We start from the raw sequence: 20,022 nt of genomic DNA on the forward strand, positions 1-20,022 counted from the left end.
AAAAAAAAATCGAAAAACTGAAAACTGAACAAAAAAAGGAAAAAGTATTGTTGTTCACGATCCAGCCAAATATTCGAAACCATCAAATTTATTGTTTTCCATTGCACATTTATAAATATTTTTAATGTATTAATTGGAAGTTGTTTTGTTTCGAACATATGGCGTAATGCGGATTTGGATCTCGAAACATTTTCAATAATTATTAATATTAATTTGTTTTTTTTTTTTTTTTTTTTTTGGAAGCAGTTATAAAAAATATTGTATTTCATTTAAATTTGTTTAAAGTTTTAGTTTTAGGTTTAGATTTAAAGATACGCGCAGTTTACTTAATTATCCAAATGGCATACATTTTTGTTTTTTAATCGCCATCGGAATTGCGTTATCCATAATGTTCTGTTAGTTTTTTTGTTTAAGCGCTTAGAATACATAATTTTTTTGTTGTTTTTCTTTTGTTGTATATAATTGGCACTTAACTCATTTGTTTTAAAAAAAATATATATAACATAAAATATAGTACACACAAAAACGATCATTTCGGGATCAAAAAGGTAAAAAGTATATATGTAGTATATATACCAATATGTATATATAGATGTATGTATGTGTATATATATATAGGATATAAATAAATAAATCACGTTCATTCAGTAAAAAAGAATTGGCCAAATGAAAACAAATACACAAGAGCGCCAAATTGCACATAAAATATTAATTAATCATTTTCCTTTCTCAGTACGAATATATGTATATATAAGTAGGTGGCAACCTCTAGTTGTCTCCTTCTCGATGTGGAGATCGGTCATCCAAGATGGTTGCTTGATCGGAGTGGTGGTGGATGGTGTAAAGGTGTAAAGGTGGTCATGGTGCCGACGAGGGTGAGGGTTAGGAATGTTTCTCTAGACATTTTATAACTCGATGACATCCTCTTCTTGCTTTGTGTAGGGCGCAGCAGTTCTAAAGGATAAACGCTCCGAATCGTCTCGTTGCAGACCCTTAACTAATGTCTCCTGAATAGGCGGAGGGGCGGAAATAAGAGAAAATATTTGTTAGTTGGAAATTAAATCTTATCGGACTGGTACATTTACATGACATGCAAGCAACAAGGAAACTAGGCAAGCAACAGAATACAAAAGGCTGATGCAGATGAGGATGGTGAAAGAACGACGACGACGACGACGTGGCCAATGGAAAGAATGAGAAGTTGTGATGGTTTTGCAGCAGCAGGCATCAATCAAACCTCGAACAGTGTTGAGATCTCCTTGCCAGCAATGCGTTTGAGGGCTCCACTTTCCGCACAACTGGAGGCGGAACCATTTCGTTTACTTAATATTTCATTGCTAATTAGGTTCGCTCTGCTCTGAGCTGAGTTGCTGCTCATTTTGCTTGTTATCCTGTTGCTTGTGCTGGTGATGCTACTCGTAACTGACTCTTCTGATTCAAACTGGCTGCTAGTATTTAATACTGTTGTTGTTGTTGTGGTTGAGGATGAGGAAGAAGTGGTGGTGCTAGTGGAGGAAGTTGATGAGACTGAGGTGCTGCTGGAATTACTGCTCGTGGAGCGCAGATTCGATGTGCCCAATATGGTTCTTGGCATAACAGGTGGCTTGAGGGGAAGTTCTAAGTTTTACAGGCAATAAAAATCAAATTAAAATAAATAAAAGATAGGGAAATCAATAAGAAACAAAACAAAAAGAGACAAGAGCAGCTACTAGATTACTACCTACAAGCAGGCGGCATGCATCATTTCGAGCTCCAATAGACTTACCCAGACGATTGAGACCTGCGGCCAGTTCGCGCACCGATTTCTTTTCGAGAGCTGCTCCCGGGGTGATGCCCACAATGCTACCTCCTCCACTGCCGCCAGCTGCTATGGCTATGCCCGGTGTTATGCCCACAATGGAACCACCGCCGCCGCTCTTGCAGAAGGCAACCACTTCGGGAACATCTACAAAAAGGGAGAAAGGATATTTGTAGTTACAGCAAATGCCCCTTCAGTAGTTACTCACCTTCATCCAATTTCTCTGGTGTGGTCTTCTGCGAGTCACTTGTGGCCTGACCATTGCCCAAGTCGGAGCCGGTTGCATTTTTCGGTTCACCTGGACCAACCACTGACCAGGGGCGTGGCTTCTGCAGGACAATGGGAGTGCGGAGTATGCCATTGCCTGTCTTAACAATGACACTTCCATCTCCGCTGCTCGTTGCACTATTCCTAATTGAATCGCTACTCGGTGAACGCATCTTGTCTTCGCCACGTGTGTTTCCTGCCTTCAGCAGTCCTCCCCCAGCGGCTGCCTCTTCGCCAGACCCGGAGCCGGCGCCCCCCTCTGTTCTCATCTTGACCAGCGGTGATTTACGTCCAACCAAAGGAGAATATTTCTCCAAGTTGTCTGTGGAACGGGAACGGGTTGCCCAAGAAGCACCTGCGGACAGGAATACAAAATATATATCAATATCTCATACTGGATTCCATTATCTATAATACTTACTTTTCAGCAGTGGCGATTGGCGTTCCAATTTGATTGGTCGGCGCTCTTCCAGAATGGGTGTGGTCTCCTCTGATGTCATGTGTCCATTGCCATCTCGACTCATGGTGGGGCTATCTACAAAGGACAATGAGCTGCACTCCTCCGATGTGGGCGACACAAGGGGCGTCAATGTGGTGGGGGTAACCGAACCGGGACGGAAAAAGTGTTCCAATCCCTCGCCAATCTCTCGTCCGCCCAGCCCTTCGGCATTGACCAAGGGACGCGTGGGCGCTCGCGTCTTGGCCCGTTTGGGGCGTCCTTTGACCAAATGCTGCAGCTGAAAGGAAGCGCTGGGCAGCTCAGTAATAGAATCGCAGCATTCATCGCCACCTCCATCATCGGCGGTCAGCAGGCTACTGTCGGTCATATTGCTATTGCCAATGGCTCCGTTTCCGTGACCAACCACAGCGGCGGCTCCTCCGCCTCCTCGAGACAAGACTCCTGACAACTGATGCGAGCTGGATGAGCGATGCGAAGAGGGTGACTCCAAGAGATCGGGTATGTGGCTCAAACTGAGATTCTCCACCACCGACTGGGGACGCACTTTACGGCCAACGGATCGGCGTTTGGTAGGCAAATGCGGTGTGGCCTAAAGGAATGAGTTTACACAGAGAAAGAGAGCGAGACAGAATTGGGATAAATCTTGCGGGAAAAACGGGTGATTTATTTCAAATGGAAATCAATGGAAAATGGAAACGGGGAAATGGGAAAACAAACAGGAAATGAATACTAAGGAATCAACTAAAACAAAAGAAAGAATAAACCGTTTTTAATTTCTACTACATACATATAGAGTAGAGGGGGGATATAGTTGATAGATTGGGGATAAACTATATCATTTGCATTGAAAATAAAAAATTTGTAGTAAAGTTTACAAAGATGAAATAGAATGGACACAAAAACAACTACTTACAAGGTTCAGATATTCCAATTTCTTTTTTTTTTATGTGTGATTTTTAGTTTTTTAAATTGCATTTTTTATATGTAAATGATTGGAGATAAGGTTGGAGATATATATAGTTTGTTTTTAGATAGATTACACATATACATATATATATATATATATTATACAGCAGATCGTGTCAGGAGAAGATGCGCAGACGAAGACGAGAATGAAATAATGAACATGAGTGACGAGTATATATAAATTCTATAGATATATATATAGTATTGTGTGATTTCTTAGATATATGTATTTATATATGGATGATATGATGATTATGATTGATACTTGATTTGATGGATGATTTTCTTATTGTAATTTGGCACTCGATCTGTCTTTGTCTCGTTTATTAAAGATTATTGCATCCATTTGGGTAGCGACAAATTTTCAACACTTACAGTGGGTGATTCCAATCCCGATTTGGATAAGATGGAGCCACGTCCTGGTCGTATTATTAGACCATCAGTATCCTAAAAACAAAAGTATGACAACAGAAACGAAAATTACTTAAGGCCAGGCCGTACAACAAATATTTAATCAGTTTCATGCTGATAACAGACTAAGCGACGACGGCAGCATGAACCGATTTCAGTTCAATTGAAGTACACAACTGTTCTAATTTTTTTTGGGTTCGATTATTTTGTGGCACAGAAAACGAAAGTGGCTTTCCATGGGGCTTAAGGCGCGCTGACATCATCATCATCAACATCATGAGCGAGCACCTCGTCGCAACTTACATGGCTCGATCGACTGCGCACAATATCGGGGGTCTGCGGTTCGTCCATTAGCAGCACCGATGGCGACTCGGCAATGCCCAGGCCACGGCGATAGCGTGTCAAGGCCTCCAGCACTTCATCCGTAGCTCTATCCGATATGGCCGATGCCAATGACTGCTCAATTTCACTGTAAAGACAAACAAGAAAGTCAAGTTATTAGTAGGTTTTCTTTGGAATTTGAATAATTAGTAGGTACTTGTGAATGGTTGGTGATTCTAATGATTCAACGTTTGAGTTTTGAGTTGATTCTGGTTCCAACTCTTCATCGGGACACTCCTTATAGGCAGTTTGCTGCCTGGATGACCCTTTATTGCCAAAGCAACAGCACAAAAAACATCCCAGACCCATTATTATGGAATCCCACACAGAAATGGCCGACGAAGGAGACGGCACAGAGACTGGTCAGACGTTTGACTCCAAATGGAACTGCATTCAGCTGTTCAATTTCAGTTATGTGTATCTACATATTTATTTTTGTTATTCTTTTTTTTTTTTGGTGTTTGCTTAATCTTATCTAAGAGTGAGGCTTCCTCTCTCTCTCCCACACACACACACATATATATCTACTCGTTTTTTACACATTTGACACATACAGACAAACAACTGTTCTCTCTAGCAAGTGCGGAAATGTCATTTCGTGTTTGCATAATGAGAGCGAATCGGAAGAGTGAGAAAAAGATAGAGAGTGACTAAAGCAGAGAACTCAATCTCAAATATTTGCAAACTCAACATTTTTTGACTAAGCAAATGTACATTTGTATAAACAATCACAATGGCTCTCTCTTTCATCTGGTCCATTCTTTAGGGTTAATCTGGAGTCCAACTTACCCAACTTTATTCATTATCTCGCTGCCCGCATTGTTAAGCAAACAAGTCTGAAGAAACTCCTCGGGCACTACTAGCCGCTCCGCGAGAGCTTTACGCAAATCCTGGACCACAATCTGATTGCCCAGGGTTTTGGGGCATTGCTCGATGCCAGTCCGTATCATGGTCTCTAGAGTTTCCTCCAGATAGCTCTTGATCGTGTAGCTCAGCTCGCTGGCCACACGGGTCAATTTCATTTCGATGGGATGCGAATCACTGCGCACTGCTTCCTGCAATTTGGGCATCAACTGTTTGCAGTTCTCGGCGTCGGTTATAAGGCGCTGGACAGCCGACACACTGTCACCGCCTCCGCCCTTGGCTATGGAAATGGTATCCTGAGTCTCGGCCACAAGTTTGTCCACCAGCTGGTGAGTGGAGGACAACATAAAGCCATGCTGTAACCGAAATGCTTGGCCGTTGCTACGCTTTAAGCCATTGCAATTGCGTTGCAAGAGTTCCTGCATTTTGCGCATCACAGCATCCGTCTTGTCTGGATGATTTTTCAGATGGGGGGCAATATCAAAGACGGGGAATGGTATGTGACGCATGCTGTGATTGTGCTCCAGGGCATAGACTATATCCGCATAGCCCTGCAACGTCACATTGTTTTTGTCCATGTAAATGGTACGCAGGCGATTGTTAATCTGCAGAGCCTTGGCCAACAGACGGGCTCCCACATCGCCCATGAAGTTGCCACTTATATCCAGTTTCTGGAGACTCTGATTGCTGCCCAGGGCATTGATGAAATCGTGGAGATCGTGCTTCAGTTTATTCTCAGACAACATTAGCTCGGCCAGTGGGAAATCATCCTTCTGTATCAGATTGACCAAGGCGTCCATTACGGGGGGAATGTGTTTGGGTTTCATGCCCGTCAAGCTGCGACACAAAAGAAGTGTCCGAATCGAAGGATTTTTCGAGATGGCCGTCAACACGGGAGCCAATTCCGCATCCAGTTGATTCTCACTGATGTCCAGACTTTGTAAAACTCGCACGCCATGTATGCAGGACTCGAGAACATGGGCACCTTGTGTGCCCAGCGTATTACTGCTTAGATCCAAGTGCAGGCCTGCCGTTGACTCATTGCAGGCTAGGCCCAGAAGCAGGTTCTTTAATGCCTCCATGGGAAGTTTACAGCCGGCGATATTTAAATGCTTAAGGCTCAATGAGCTGGTGAAGAACTGCTTGAACGAGGGTGGTATCTCCTTGCCCTTTTTGGTACTAAACGAATTGTGCGACACATTCAGATGGGCCAAATGCGTGGCACAGCCGCGCAATAAAGCTCCAAACAACTGAAAGAGAAAGTGGATAATAAGAGAGGTAAAAATGAATCTAGCACATTTCCACTCACATTCTCCAGTATAATATCAGTCGATGCCAGATCCAAGTGCTCCAAAACGTTTGGCTGAGCCAGAAAGTTGTGCAGGTTCTACAATAGAACAAAAGAGTATCAAATAAGTTTCAATTAGGGATCAGAATAATAATCATTACTGCTTACCGTTATGTCATCTTTGAGACTATTGCCACTTAAATCTAGATACGTGAGAGAATTGGCTATACTTTGATTGACCGTCAGGGAATGTGACATCTGATTGACGCCTTTCGAGGTGAGACCACAGTGAGCCAATGCCAGCTTACAGAGTCCCTTGGACACCTTGGCTATGGGTGGGGCCAGGTGAATGGCTCCTAAGGTAGGAAGGTACAGAGATTTATATTAGGAAAACGAACATCAAACTGGCTAAACAATGATTTGAAGAAAATGAAGCAATGGAAAATGGATCTGAGGAATTTTCATTTCGATTATGCCAATTGTGTTTGTTACAAAAACAAGCAGAAAAATAGCAAATGATTTCCCTCGTGGTGGCCCTTGTCGGTGGAGTGAGTTAGAGAGATGAGGAGAAGAAGCAGTGAGACCAATTCAGAGAAGATTCTTTAGATTCAACCGACATGGGTCACACTAATCGGGGATCACAAATATTGATGATTAAATATGCATAAGAATAACAAGAACAACAACAACATCAATAATAATAACAGTAATGAACAATGAACAATGAGAATGAGTAGCAAATGTTTATGTTCTGATGAACTGTGACCAAAAAGGAACTGCTTCGGACATATTCTTTATCCCAATCATTTTCTAAATTAACAAATTTCTTTTGGAGTTGATTCTTGGCAGTTCTTTTTAAAGGCACAGTCCTACATATATCATCTATGTGGCTCTGTCAAACCTTGTACAATCTTTCCGAGTAGGGCGCACAGTGAGCTGGCTCCTACACACACACACACACACACACGCACACACAAGTGCAGTAAGATTGTGTGTACATATATGTGATGGGTCAAAAGATTAACAATTAAACAAAAACATTGGAGAACAGAGAGAGAAATGAACAACAAAAGTGAAAGACAATATTGGATTAATTGGTTTCCACAAACTAGACCAGACTAGGAAACTAGGGGTGGATCAGGAAGATTTATCCATTTGCCCATAGTAAGGGTTGTTTATCTGTATCGTCTATCTATATACGCACCTTTATCCTCTATTATATTATGACTCAGATCGATGGTGCGAATGGCGGGATTGCTATTCGAGATCACAGATGTCGATAGTTTGTTCAGAAAATCACCTCTGCAAAGGATTCACAATTAATATTCTAAAAGAGTCTCAAATTAAAACTAAACTGAGCTAACCTTAAACCTAAGGCCTCCAAATGCAGCTCCTCCAGCCACATTGAACGCTTGAGCACATGCAGAATACGTTCCAAAGTCTCATTCGAAAGACGCATATGGGCAGCCTTTAGGCCACGAAAGAATGTATTATATTCCAAGGCTGAAACAATGGCCATCAAGTCTCTGTAGAAGATGATAAACAAAAGAATTATGGTAAATATTTATTAGTGTCTTTACTTTTTCGTTTCTCGCTCACTCACTTTGGTTCCAAGTGATCAAAGTCTCGTAAATTGAGAACTCTTGTGTCGTGCGACAAGTAAATCGTATCGACATCCCAGGCAACCTCTTCACGATAGGGTACACCATGGAAATCACACATGCAGGCATATTGAGCACTAAATCCACCGCAAGGTCCCACATTACGAGGATCGGAGGGTCGAAATTCTTCAGAGAAAATGGTTTCACGTTCCGGTGGTTGGATATCGATCTGTAGGAGAAGAAAAATAAATGTTTTAACGAAGTGCAACAAGAGTTTTCAGTTCTGTTATCTTCACATTTTTTATTACTACCACAAAAAGGACATACTACTTGCGTGTCCTGTGACAATTAACCACTCATGTCATTGTCTCTTTTCGCTAATTGGTGATAATACTCGTAAAACTAGCACTCTGTTAGCAATCAAATGAAAGAATCTATGTATCAAGACTCCAAGTAAAGTGATTTACAAGGCAATCCACATCGAAGTTGGTAAAATTATAATCATTAAATTGTGAAAACTATGTTTAATCGTTCTTTGGATCAGCATAAAACATATGCATTGAATTCCCAACTCCATGCAAAGCAGATAGCATGACAATGGGTACAACATTTATGCATTTAAAGCTTAAATGGCTTAATTAATGAAGGCCTCGTACCGAGGGGCTCATCAAATGGGTGAAATATTATTGGTTGGGAAGTCGGCAGCCACATGAAAACAGCAATCATTAAATATTAAATTAAAACTTTAATTAAAGTCAGCAGCAACCCACATGCAGTTGCCGTTTAGTACTCTCAAGTGCCAGCCAAAAAACACAAAAACTTTAAGGTTTAGAGCAAATGTACATATATGGAATACCTATAGACGAGCAAATACTATGTATGTAGGAGATCCAGTCATCTAACAAACTTCTGATGGATAGCTTATGTTTTATATTATATATACGTACCTTTTTGATGATATATTTGAGAGGAACTGTTGGAAATATTTGCTTAATGGCCGATGCCAAGTCGGTTAGTATGACATCAGCATTCTGAAAAGTAGAATAATAATTTTAAGTGGTTTAAAATTATAGTAAATTGTATACAGAGATAGAGAGAAAAAGAGAGAGAAAGATGGGTGTCACCTACCGAACTGAAATTGCCCGCATCTCCGGTGGTTACAAACGAGTATGGCCGATCGCTTGTGACAATGGAAAAATGCGTGGACTTTTTACTCTCGACACCGACAATATCCAGATAGTGGAAATGGCATTCAATCTATGTGTGAGTGGATGGATGGAGAGCATTATAATTGGATTAACTTACTCGCTGTCTGTCTGTCTGTCGGCTCGCTCTTCTTATACTTACCTTGGTGGGCACTTTGGCACTAAGTAAGTAAATGCGAACTGGCGTAAAGACCTGAGAAACAAAATAATGTTATTAGTAGGTGAGAGAAAGAAATAAGGATTCTTTTGACTAGTCCATCTCTTTGATTGGAAATCAAAGCGAGGGCTTTAATTCATTTAGGGTATTTAGTTAAATGCAGAAAAGAAGATTCCTTTGTCGACACTTTTTGCTCCCCTCTCCTTCTTTACTTTGACTTTGGTAATTGGACACTTTGTCTCAGTCACCTTTTAAGCGGCTTTTGAACGAATCAATTTTCCAGTCATGTGACTTTTGAGTCGGCCAGCCAAGAAATTAGCATAGAATGGGCCATGGTAAAGGACAGACGCCGCTAAGTATGCTATAAAATATCAATTACAATGAAATTTACTTCCCACTCCAAAGGAGAGACCATCCATTCGGAACTTTCAGTGGCACTTTTTGAATGTTAATTAAGTTTAAAGAACAGAATCTGGTCGGTATGGAATATAGCCATGACCCTTTGGGACTATCAAACAAAGAATCTTCAAAACAATCTGGTTTCTGTCTCATTTATTTACACCAGGTGGCCCGGGTCGTTACTCTTGACTAAGTAACAAAGACAATACAAAGAATTGCTAACAAAAAAATAAATTTATTTTTGATCGAGAGACCTCTTCTTTATGTCTGCATCTCTAGTGGGGCATGCCACACGCACATGACTTGCTGGTGATGATAATTATGATGGGAGGAGCCTCAATTAGCAGTTGCTATTAAACTTACCAATACACGATTTTCTGTTTTATCGCCTTTCGTTTCCAATTTAACCATATATTTCACGAGTATCTTTGTATGGCGACCCAATAAGGATTTGACGCTTTCTGCAAACGAGAGAGAGAGAGAGAGAAAAATATAGATTGAAATTAATGTAATCGTCGGGGCGAAAGCTTATAAGAGTCATATACAATTCTTGATAACAATTATAACAACAAACAATTGTCTGACAATATTATATAGATATGTTAATGTATCTATATGTATATCGTTTTTAGCATGCACAATTCGTGTATTATATCATGCGAAATCAGTTTTCAAACGAAACACGTAGATGCCGGCCCCGCTCATATGAAGGCAATCATCAAATGTCGACGACAATGCCCACCTCCAACCACCAAACAGTCAACCCATCCTCCCTGTGGCCACCTTATTATTTTCATTGCAGCAGCACCAACAGCTACTTAGCATACCCTCACACACACACATAGCCAGGAGCGCATCTAAGATGATAACAAACTTAAATAGATTTTGCCACTATTCTTGCCTAGTTTTCCAAAGTAAACTTTATCATATTGGCCAAAATGCCTTTAAGTTTTAAAAAAGGAAAGAATATATCCGAAATTTTCAGAACTAATTCCAGACATTTCAAATATTATTCTTTTTAGGCACCTTAGTAGTTGACAAGAGACATCCAGAAAATTGATGCGGAAAACCTTTTAGTCGGAACTGGAACGAAATAGAAGTGTTCTCCATTTACAAGGTTCTCCATCGTACTGCCTATAGAATACGTAATGACAAATGATATCTAAATAGTGTTTAAACTTATTTTATTTATAAGTCTTAGAATCTTTAGTTAAGCCGCGAGAGTTGGCGAACCAAAGTCTTTCTAGATTATTATGAGTGTTCCGAACTTAATAGTGAAAAGGATTTTTATATATGATCATCATTTCGCCCTGTGGAAACACACACAAAGAGATTCCCCCACGCCTTAATGTCTTCTTTTACCTCCCTATCCCACTTGCTCCCCACCGCGCTCAAACGATGACGAATTATTCAGAGTGAGAAATTTTGCAGTCGCAGTTGACAAAAGCAAGAAAGAGAGATGAATAGAGAGAGTGGGAGAGCGACACACGATGAGGCGATAGAAGGAGTTGGGTTAGAGGTGGGGTTGTTAAGGGGGTGAGGTAAAGGAGAAGGCATTATTATGTCATGCGACAGGCATGCCAAATCTCAAGTATGCTTACAGTTATGACTCCTTGTCTAAGCATGTTCCACAACGACAACAGCAACAACAACAGCAGCAACAACAACAGCAACAACAACAGCAACAAAGCATAAGACAGAGAGGGGGGAGGATAGGGAAGGGAAGCAAAAGAGGACGAAATGGAATTGAAATGTCTGAAATATCAAATGCTCTTCTCCCTCTCCAACCCCAACCTCACCCTGACATAAGGAAAAAGGGCGATAGAAGAAGACAATGACAAAGTCAAAGCTCTTGGGCAAAAGTTTTTTGCCCACAGCGCAACACTTGAAGAAAATTGTTTTGATTTACATACATTTTTGCAGTAGTAGTAGTAGTGGCAGTAGCCAAAATATAGTTTGGTTTACCTTTAAAACGTTAAATGTTGGTGTGGGGGAAAGTAGATGTTAATAGCAAGTGGATTTGCATGCCAAGGAGATACTAGACACCTGACCATCTACCCACCACACCCCCTTCTTGACCACTCTCACCAAACAGCGACACTTGCCTTGATGGCTTTATGCTTTGTTGAGACATGTTAGGACATGTTGGCACGCATCAAAAATCAAGCAGCACGAAAAGACAACAACAAAACATTTGACTAACTGACTGACTGACTGACTGATTCGCTTAATTGCAGACTTGAGAGCTTGCGCGTTGAAATGTGAATGAACTTGGCCTACCACCACCCTCCCCAACTTACAATCTCTTCATCTCATCAACTCACACACACAAACACGGAGAAACACTCTCTCTGTCTCTCATACTTCGTCGCGCTCTCGTTACATAGTAACGGTAGCTTGAGTGCCGCTTCTCTTTCTTTTGATATAGCGGGGCACTATGACAAGAAAATGATGACAAGTGCATGACAGTAGATCAACAAAGTCTTTGTACAGCTAAGAGAATTTAAGGAATTTCCAAGGGTCATCATGTTCATGAACGTGTTGTACACACAGTACTGACGACAACACAATCCAAATTACCTGTCTGGTCCACAGCTATCCCATCTATTCTGTTCCCCCTTTTACACTCTTTTGTCGCTACGTCGGCGGCTCTATTTCCGCCTAGGAGGAAATTCGACTTTAATTGAAAATTGTGGTTATCTTGTTCGATTTGTGCGGTTTCATTTTGCTGCTGCTTACCCACCTATCTGCCCAAGTTTTTGACCCCGTCCTCTTTTTACACTTGCTCTGTTGTCGATAATCTGCTTTAGGGTCAAAGAACCAAATTCTAACAAGATTGTCAAAAAAGTTTCTGCACACATTTGGCTGTTGCAGATGCGGCTGAGCACACACATGGTGTAGGTGGCCTGGTGGGCGGATTTGGCAACAGGATCTAAGCTGGACAAAAACGTTTGAGTGTGTGACCCAATTTTGAATGAACTTTTTACTGCAGGAACAGCCGCAAAGCTCAGCACAATGCGAGAACGAGAAGGATTACACGAGTTCAAAATACTTTATATCCTACAACAAGAACTAAAATTGCATGTGGAAGTGTGCGGGAGCAGTGCCGGATTTACAGCAAGACCACAGTAGGCCGATAATAATCCAAAAAAAAAGTGGGAACCCGTCAAATTTGAAACGCAAGTCAACATGCAAATATTTTTTTTTTTTTTTTAATTTTGGTATTTTTGGGCAATTGATTCAAATTTTCAAGGCTGATTACCATTTCATCCTCGCACAGGTCGCTGAAAAGCAGATCTTCCTTCTTTTTGGCACTACTTTTAAATTTATCGGGAAAAATATTCATTTTTCTATCACCATTATGCGTCTGTACGATTATTATTGTTGGAAAACTGTGCGTATACGTAATTGCTAATTAATTGTTGAAAACCAAAAAAGAGGAGCTGACATTCCAGGGCGACAATTCCGACAATTCCGTCACTGTGTTAAGAGTTTTTTATAATAACGTCCGTTTTGTAGTCGCAGTTTGTTAAATGAACATTGTCTGTAGTTCTCCGTCGTCATCATCATCGTAGTTATTGTTGGCTATGCAAACATCACAAACACACACACACACATCTACACCCGCACTCAGTGAGTCACAGGCAAACTTTGAACTCTTATAAAAAAAAAAAAAAATAACAAACTGTGTTCAAACTTGTCAACAAATGCAATATGCAGACAATGGGAAAACTGTTCTACGGTTTGACAGTCACACTTAACTTGCATTGCCCACCCCAAAACCTCACCCCACCCACCACCTGTATTTGGGGAGTGACGTAGCAAGAATCAGATAAGCTCCAAAGACCATAAAGGGCGCCAAAATCTAATCGTAGTTTGTTGAGATCATAAATTTAAAACACATGTAAATACATATTTATTAACTCAAGGGATAATCATACAAGATTACAGTTCGTTCCAAAATTTATGGGCCCAGTCTATTTTTTGATAACAACATTGTCTATTTTATTTTACTAATCCAAAAAAATATTCCCCAAGATTTAACAAACACAATGCCGAATTGCTTAGTTATCTCATATTAATAGATTATCTCGGGAAAACCCTAGAAGTTCAAGCGGAAAACTTGTTTTATTCATATACATAATTAGGTAGAGAATTGGCAGGCCTTAGCTTTCTTATTATTATAAGTCTTTCATTATTGTATCTGTTTAAGTCAAGAAAGATAAATTTGTATCTGAAGCTACATATTTTATATGCCCAGATCAGTACCAACATCCAAAGTAGGTATTTTCTGCCTCATTCTAGGCTTCTATTATAAGATCATCGATTTAAATTACAATCAAATGGCCAACTTACAATTTATCAGTTTGTAATTGTTGGCATTATCACTGGGGAACAAACTGTAATATAAGATCTCGAAAATATGCTGATGTATGTACATATGTACATATGTATACATATATCATTTAACAATCGCGATATTGTTAATAAATATTTTCTTTATGCAGTCTAATAATTATTGTAGTTAGCCCGGTTTAGCCTCGGGGCGCCAGAAGACTTAACGGCGGATCTGTAACGAACGCGCGTCAACACGCACACTTACACAGAGAGAAAGAGAGAGAGAGAGAGAGAAAAAATACAAGAAAGCTTGCTGAAATATCAGCTAAAGACAACAACAAAAGCAGACAACCCAAACAATGGCAAGGTCTTTTTAACTCTTTGTCTTTTTCTTTCTGTCGCTCCCCATCTCCCTCTCTCTCTCTCTAACTCTCTTTTGACAACAACACAAAAGAAAGTTAAACGAACAATTTTGATTTTCGTTTTTCTTTACACAACTTTGTGATTACTTTACGTTATGTTAATTATTTTTGCACAAAGAGTGAAGACGACGTTGAAAACGAAGAAGTGGTAAAAAGGGGTGGAGGAGCTCTCAAGTAGATTGCGGGGGAGAGAAACAGCTGACTTGAACAGAGGCCACAGCTGTCTCTGTCTCTGGTGCTATTGTAATTAAAACTGTAATTGAAATTGTTTAGTTCAGTTTTTTTTCCGTTTTTGTTCCGCCAACACCTTTTTCGCCTTTTTATAGAGCAAACGAGGCTTAATCCAAATTCATTTGACCTCAAAAAAGCAAGCAACTTATGTGAAGCGCAATTTTCGTTGTTGCGGATTGGATGGATAGAGCAAGGGAGGGGGGCAGGGCGACAAGTGTATGTGTAATAGAAAGCGACAGGTTCTTTTCAACTGGCCAGAGCAGCGTCGTCAGCGTTGGCAGCTACAGCAGGTCAGGGATGCGTCTCTGTCAGTGGCTTTAACATCATCGGCACTTGCTGCCTCTGTGGCTGGTTGACACAATTTCACCCAAAAAGAGACACAGAGCGAGAGAGAGACAGATAGAAAGAGATGGCTTCATAATGGGAATAAAATGGAGCAGCAAAAGATTTTTTTTTGGCTTTTGCTGGAAGTTCTTTCTGCCTGCTTCTTTTGCTATTTCTTTTCAAATGTTGCCAAACTAGTTTTCTCATAATTTGTGTCTTATTTTTTGCCAACTTTCGTCTACTCCAAATTGTCTGGCATAGATTTTGGAGTGTGGCATTAACCACTAATGAGGCACAAGGATAAACAACTGGAGCAGCAGGTGAGAGTAAGAAAGAGATAGAGACACAGCGAGAGAGAGAGAGTATAGTGTGAGAGAAAGATATCATTTAATATGTTTGCTAATTGCTTCTCTCTCAGCATTCATTTATTTTGCCATTTAGTTTGCATTATTCACTTAATTGCTTTGCATAAATTATTGAGCAGCGGACATTTTGATTGGGCCATCCACACTCATCTCTGTGTGTGTGTGTGTGTGTGTGTATATGTGTGCGTGTATGTAGGTCAAACAGGAGGTCAAAGCTTTTATTTAGCTGCTGCAATACTGCAAACGCCAACGCCCATTAACAAACAATATCAAACGAAAAACTTTAAATTTCAAATAGTTTTGCATTTTTTCACACGCAGCCATAAATATTGGCTTTAGATTGCAACACAACATCCCATCCCATCCACAAAGAGCTTGGTCAATGGCACAGTGGCGCATGCCTATAATGAAACGACCATCTCTACCTTATCAGTATTTCATTTCTTATCAAAACTAACATCAGTTGCTTGGCCTTTGGGGGACTGATAACATTTACCAATTGGGGCTAATTATTGAACAAATTGAGGTAAGCAATGGTCATTCAAACGAATTGATTGATTTTTCATGCCTCAGAGATTCCATCAAAAGGTAATATTTAACACCATTTCAGCGTACGATAAGCCTTTGAAGGCATTGCCAACCACTGAACACAAAAACAAATAATGGCGAGACCAACAACAACAACAACGTCAGCTATAAACTTTCAACAAGACAATTTCCGTTGAACTCACAACAACAAAAACAATAAACCAAAAATAAAGAAGGTGCGGTCTGGTGTGATCTGGTCTGGTCGTCCCGTGGTCATCGTCGTGGGGCATAAACGTTTTATAAAGTGCAAAAACAAACCGCTAGAACTGTTGTATGTGTGGTTAAATGCATGACGCACTCCCAAACACCAACGCTCCACCCGCCCCCACCGTTGCCTCGTCTCATCGCCATGTCGGTTGGTCGGTCTCACCTTCATCGACGCTGCTGCGTCGCAGTTTGGAGGTCTTCTTTAATACATCGCGTATCTGGTACTCCATAATGCACCGCAAATACTGATCGATATGATTCATCATCTCGTTTGTGTACATAATGCTTTCTTTACCCATTCCGCTGCATCAGAACTCACAAAACGAAAACTATCAACGATTAATAGATAACCAACGGAGAGAGCAAGGAGCGTCGACACGTTGCAATTCTTACTAGATTTGCAGTAACTTTTGTTTTTCGCCTTGAAGCCCGTTGCGATCAATTTTAAAACTGAGACAGACCCAAAGACTACAAGCCCAAATAGCAAACGATGGCTTCTTATCAGTTTGGCATTGTGGTGGGAGTATTATCATCGCCCCCCTCTTCCAAGAATGAGAGAGAGAGAGAGAGCAAAGAGTGCAAAAATTTCAATCGTCTTAGAGAGTGAGAGAGAGAAAAGCTCAGCAAGTAATTTACTTTGTTCCGTTCAAACCAAAACAGGGTGATTCAAAGACAAAAAAATTGTAAAGTCAGAATAGAGTGAAACTTGCTAAATTCAGGCGGGGAGTCAATAATTTAAAATATGTAACTCTAAGTTTTTAAGTGTCCCTATGTCATCTGTAGAGTAATTCATAAGTACGTGGGGTAGGTTAGGATCAAAGTCAAAAGAAAATTGCAAATTAAAGAAAACTGTGAATCAATGTTCCTCGGGAACACAAAAAAGAGCAGGAAGTCTGTTTAGCGTTATTTCAAGAACTACCAGGTTCTCTCATCAGCAGATCTGCTAACCAGAAACGATTTGCAAGGCCATACTACTACTTCAACACTAAAACCAGTTGGGAATTGTAACTGGATATGCGACAAATAAACTTTATGGATATATGTATGATGTAGATCGCAAAGGTAAAGTAAATAAAAGCTATTTTAAATTCATATGCATTGACTTGAAAGCAATTGCAAATTTGGCTTAAAATATGAGAAACTTTTTGGAAATGAATTTATGTACCGCTTATAACACAGGCCAACCAAAGGTTCGCCCCATATTTTTTGTGTTGGTCTGTGTAAATAATATAAGTATACACTTTTAAGTAATGCCGAATTCACGATAAGACTATCGCGATTTTCTTTTCTGTTGGCACCACGCCTTAAATTCTTAACTTTTGTTTTATTTAACTTTTAAGAATGTGTGTATGAAACATTTAAAGAGGGGGTTTAGTTTGCTATTGCATTGGCAGGTGGCAGGTGTCCAAACACAAACAGATCAAGCAAACAGGACCCCACTCTCTACCCCCCTTCCTTTATAAATCACTAGCCCAGCGGTGTCTCTTTTTCATTCGTGTAATGCCCAATTGAGTTTCGGGTGCAACCAAAAACAAAACAACGGCAGCAAACCGAATCGAGTTTATTTTGGAGCGCTGCAACATCAACAACCACAACAACAACAACAACAACCACGGGAACAACAACAAACTATATCATAAATAAAATTGTCAATGCTTAATTGGGCCAAAGAGCTTGAAGCGTGAAGCGATCTAAATTCCTGCACAGTTGGCCTGTAGCCGGTGAAAATAAATTGAAATCCGCTTTCAATACAGAGACGAATTATGTAATAAGAATAACCGATGAAACATTAACTGATTAACCAGTTATCCCGTTAACTGTGAGGCTGAGCACCAGTGAGATGATCTCATGGATTACTAATGATGCAATGCACCCATCATTCCCCTTGATGCATTTTGGTTAGATTCCTTAATTACGGGTTTAGTTAATGCAAGATTAACAGTTTTCTCTAGAGCAGGCTAATAGGAATAAGCACAGAAACAGAGTGAGAGAGAGAGAGGGAGCAAGGGGGATACAAACGAACAGAGGCAGGAAGTAACTCAGACAGCAAGAACAACAATTAAGAGATGTAAATAGAGAAGGAGCGAGAGGGAGACTATTCCACCTGGACTAAAGATGAAATAGTCTCTCTCAATCTTCCTCCTAGACTAAAGGAGGAATACGAGCTTAGGGAACGGTAGCATGAGCAATGCTGGGTGGAGAATTATGTCATCTTACTTTTCTTGACTCTCCTCGGGGGGTGTTGGGATATTTTTGCACTCAAATCAAATTAGTGTAAAATGGCAACCAAATGACAGACGGCCCACACCGTAAAAGGAGGCACAGTGTGACAAAATCTTTTGAAAATGCAATAGGACAAAAACATGAAGAAAATCATCATTCTTTATACATATACTGATTCTGCTCACTCAGTACCGCAGAAATTCTTACACCCCTCCCCTCATAATTAGGGCTGTCATGCGTTAAGCGATTTCCGTTGAAAATATTTTTTTTTTTTAAGTTTTGATAACAAGAAATGTGAATAATATTTATTATAACAAGAAAAGTGACTAATAAACATTATGCATGTTCGTTCGACAAGAGGGAGTGAGAGCGAGAGAGAATACTTATTTCAAAACTGGAAAATAACTGCAAAAGGGTGTCAAAACAAAAACGAAAGGAAACCAAAATACAGGGGATGCAGTTGCATTTTGGTTGCTGTTGTTATTGTTGTTATGCAAAGCAAAAAACAAATGGGACATAAAGAAATAAAGAACTAAAGGAGAGGAAGACGAAAAAAAGGATTACTCACCATTCAGGTCCTTGGTTAACTGCGAACGCGTCGACATTTTGTAAAATGATGCTTATTTTTTGGGGATTTTATTTTTGTTGTTTTTTTTTGTCAGTGGCGAAAGTGGAGAGGATCCAACGATTAGGCCAGAGAAAATGAAGTCAAACAGGAATAACCACCAGTCGAAGAAGAAGATGATGAAGAAGGAGAAGTGTAGCGGAGAAAAAAAAGGGCCAATTCGTTGTTGTTGCTGCTTAATTTGACACTGACACGCCTTCGCCTGGCAACAACAACAACAACGCCCCAAAAACTGGATCCGGGCAGCTGCGACGCATCCGAATCTGCATCCCGTACCGGGCAGGGCAGTTAGCAGGAGCAATATTTGATTTCAAATCTTGGATTTAATATTTATTTTTCCTTTTCACACACACACAGAAATTTACACTTGCACGCACACAAACACACACACACACAAGCAGCTACAAACACATTCACATTCGGTTTTTCCTTCTTTTTCACGCTTTTCCACCCTCGGTTTAGGGGTCGGGGCAAGAACCGAGACGAGACGCCGGAACAGTAGAAGATGAAAATTAAGATTTTCCCACTTTTCACTTATTAATATCTGATCCGATACTTGCTCGATCTGTCGTTCCAGTTGGCAAGGAAACTTTAATTCAATGTTTTTTGCATTTTCGTTTTGTATATTGGTTTTGCGAATTTTTCTTTTGATAGCGAAAATATGAACACTTTTCTTGGCGGAAAACAAGGAGAACGAGGAAGGGCTGAATATAATCGAAAGATGAGAAAATGTATAGCTTCAGCTCTTCGTTAAATTTTTGCAGTAGTTTTTTCTTTTTGTTTTGGCGCCGCACTATTTCTACTGTTTTTTTTTTTTTTTTTTTGTTATAAATAAATTATTTTACATGCGCGAAACAGCCTCTCTTCGCAAAACAGAAAAAAAACTAGAGCTGAAAAAACAT

General features: G+C 40.2%; 1 protein-coding gene across 12 annotated transcripts; it reads right to left on the minus strand.

Moving 5' to 3' along the window:
* Positions 1-47: 47 nt before the first annotated feature.
* LRR (Leucine-rich repeat) lies at positions 48-19,989 on the minus strand. Of its 12 annotated transcripts, none has more exons than XR_011032399.1 (20): positions 16,436-16,586; positions 10,161-10,258; positions 9,384-9,434; positions 9,165-9,293; positions 8,984-9,067; positions 8,039-8,265; positions 7,800-7,961; positions 7,640-7,737; positions 7,337-7,378; positions 6,604-6,791; positions 6,457-6,534; positions 5,073-6,397; positions 4,206-4,371; positions 3,867-3,938; positions 3,439-3,459; positions 2,487-3,114; positions 2,007-2,420; positions 1,766-1,945; positions 1,086-1,617; positions 48-1,007 (listed from the first exon to the last, which is right to left on the minus strand). XR_011032399.1 is itself a non-coding variant. In XM_068290779.1 (20 exons), the coding sequence occupies exons 1-20, from the start codon at positions 19,098-19,100 to the stop codon at positions 906-908; spliced, it is 4,482 nt and encodes a 1,493-aa protein (XP_068146880.1). In that variant the 5' UTR covers positions 19,101-19,989; the 3' UTR covers positions 48-905. The 12 variants fall into 12 exon arrangements, 8 of the variants coding, with proteins under 8 accessions (XP_068146880.1, XP_068146877.1, XP_068146881.1 ...); XM_068290779.1 differs by lacking the exon at positions 16,436-16,586 and adding an exon at positions 19,064-19,989 and having other exon boundaries at positions 1,238-1,617; XM_068290776.1 differs by having other exon boundaries at positions 1,238-1,617.
* Positions 19,990-20,022: the final 33 nt, after the last annotated feature.

Source organism: Drosophila tropicalis, unplaced genomic scaffold (genome assembly GCF_018151085.1).
Source record: "Drosophila tropicalis isolate 14030-0801.00 unplaced genomic scaffold, ASM1815108v1 contig_593, whole genome shotgun sequence".
Taxonomy (NCBI): domain Eukaryota; kingdom Metazoa; phylum Arthropoda; class Insecta; order Diptera; family Drosophilidae; genus Drosophila; species Drosophila tropicalis.

Bases quoted from the DNA above. Each gene is read 5' to 3' on its own strand.
- LRR (XM_068290776.1), bottom strand. From the start codon at position 16,571: ATGGGTAAAGAAAGCATTATGTACACAAACGAGATGATGAATCATATC. The intron at 2,421-2,486 runs GTAAGTATTATA...TCCTGTCCGCAG, and splicing joins CCAATCGCCACTGCTGAAAA to GTGCTTCTTGGGCAACCCGT. The intron at 1,618-1,765 runs GTAAGTCTATTG...TGTAAAACTTAG, and splicing joins CGCAGGTCTCAATCGTCTGG to AACTTCCCCTCAAGCCACCT.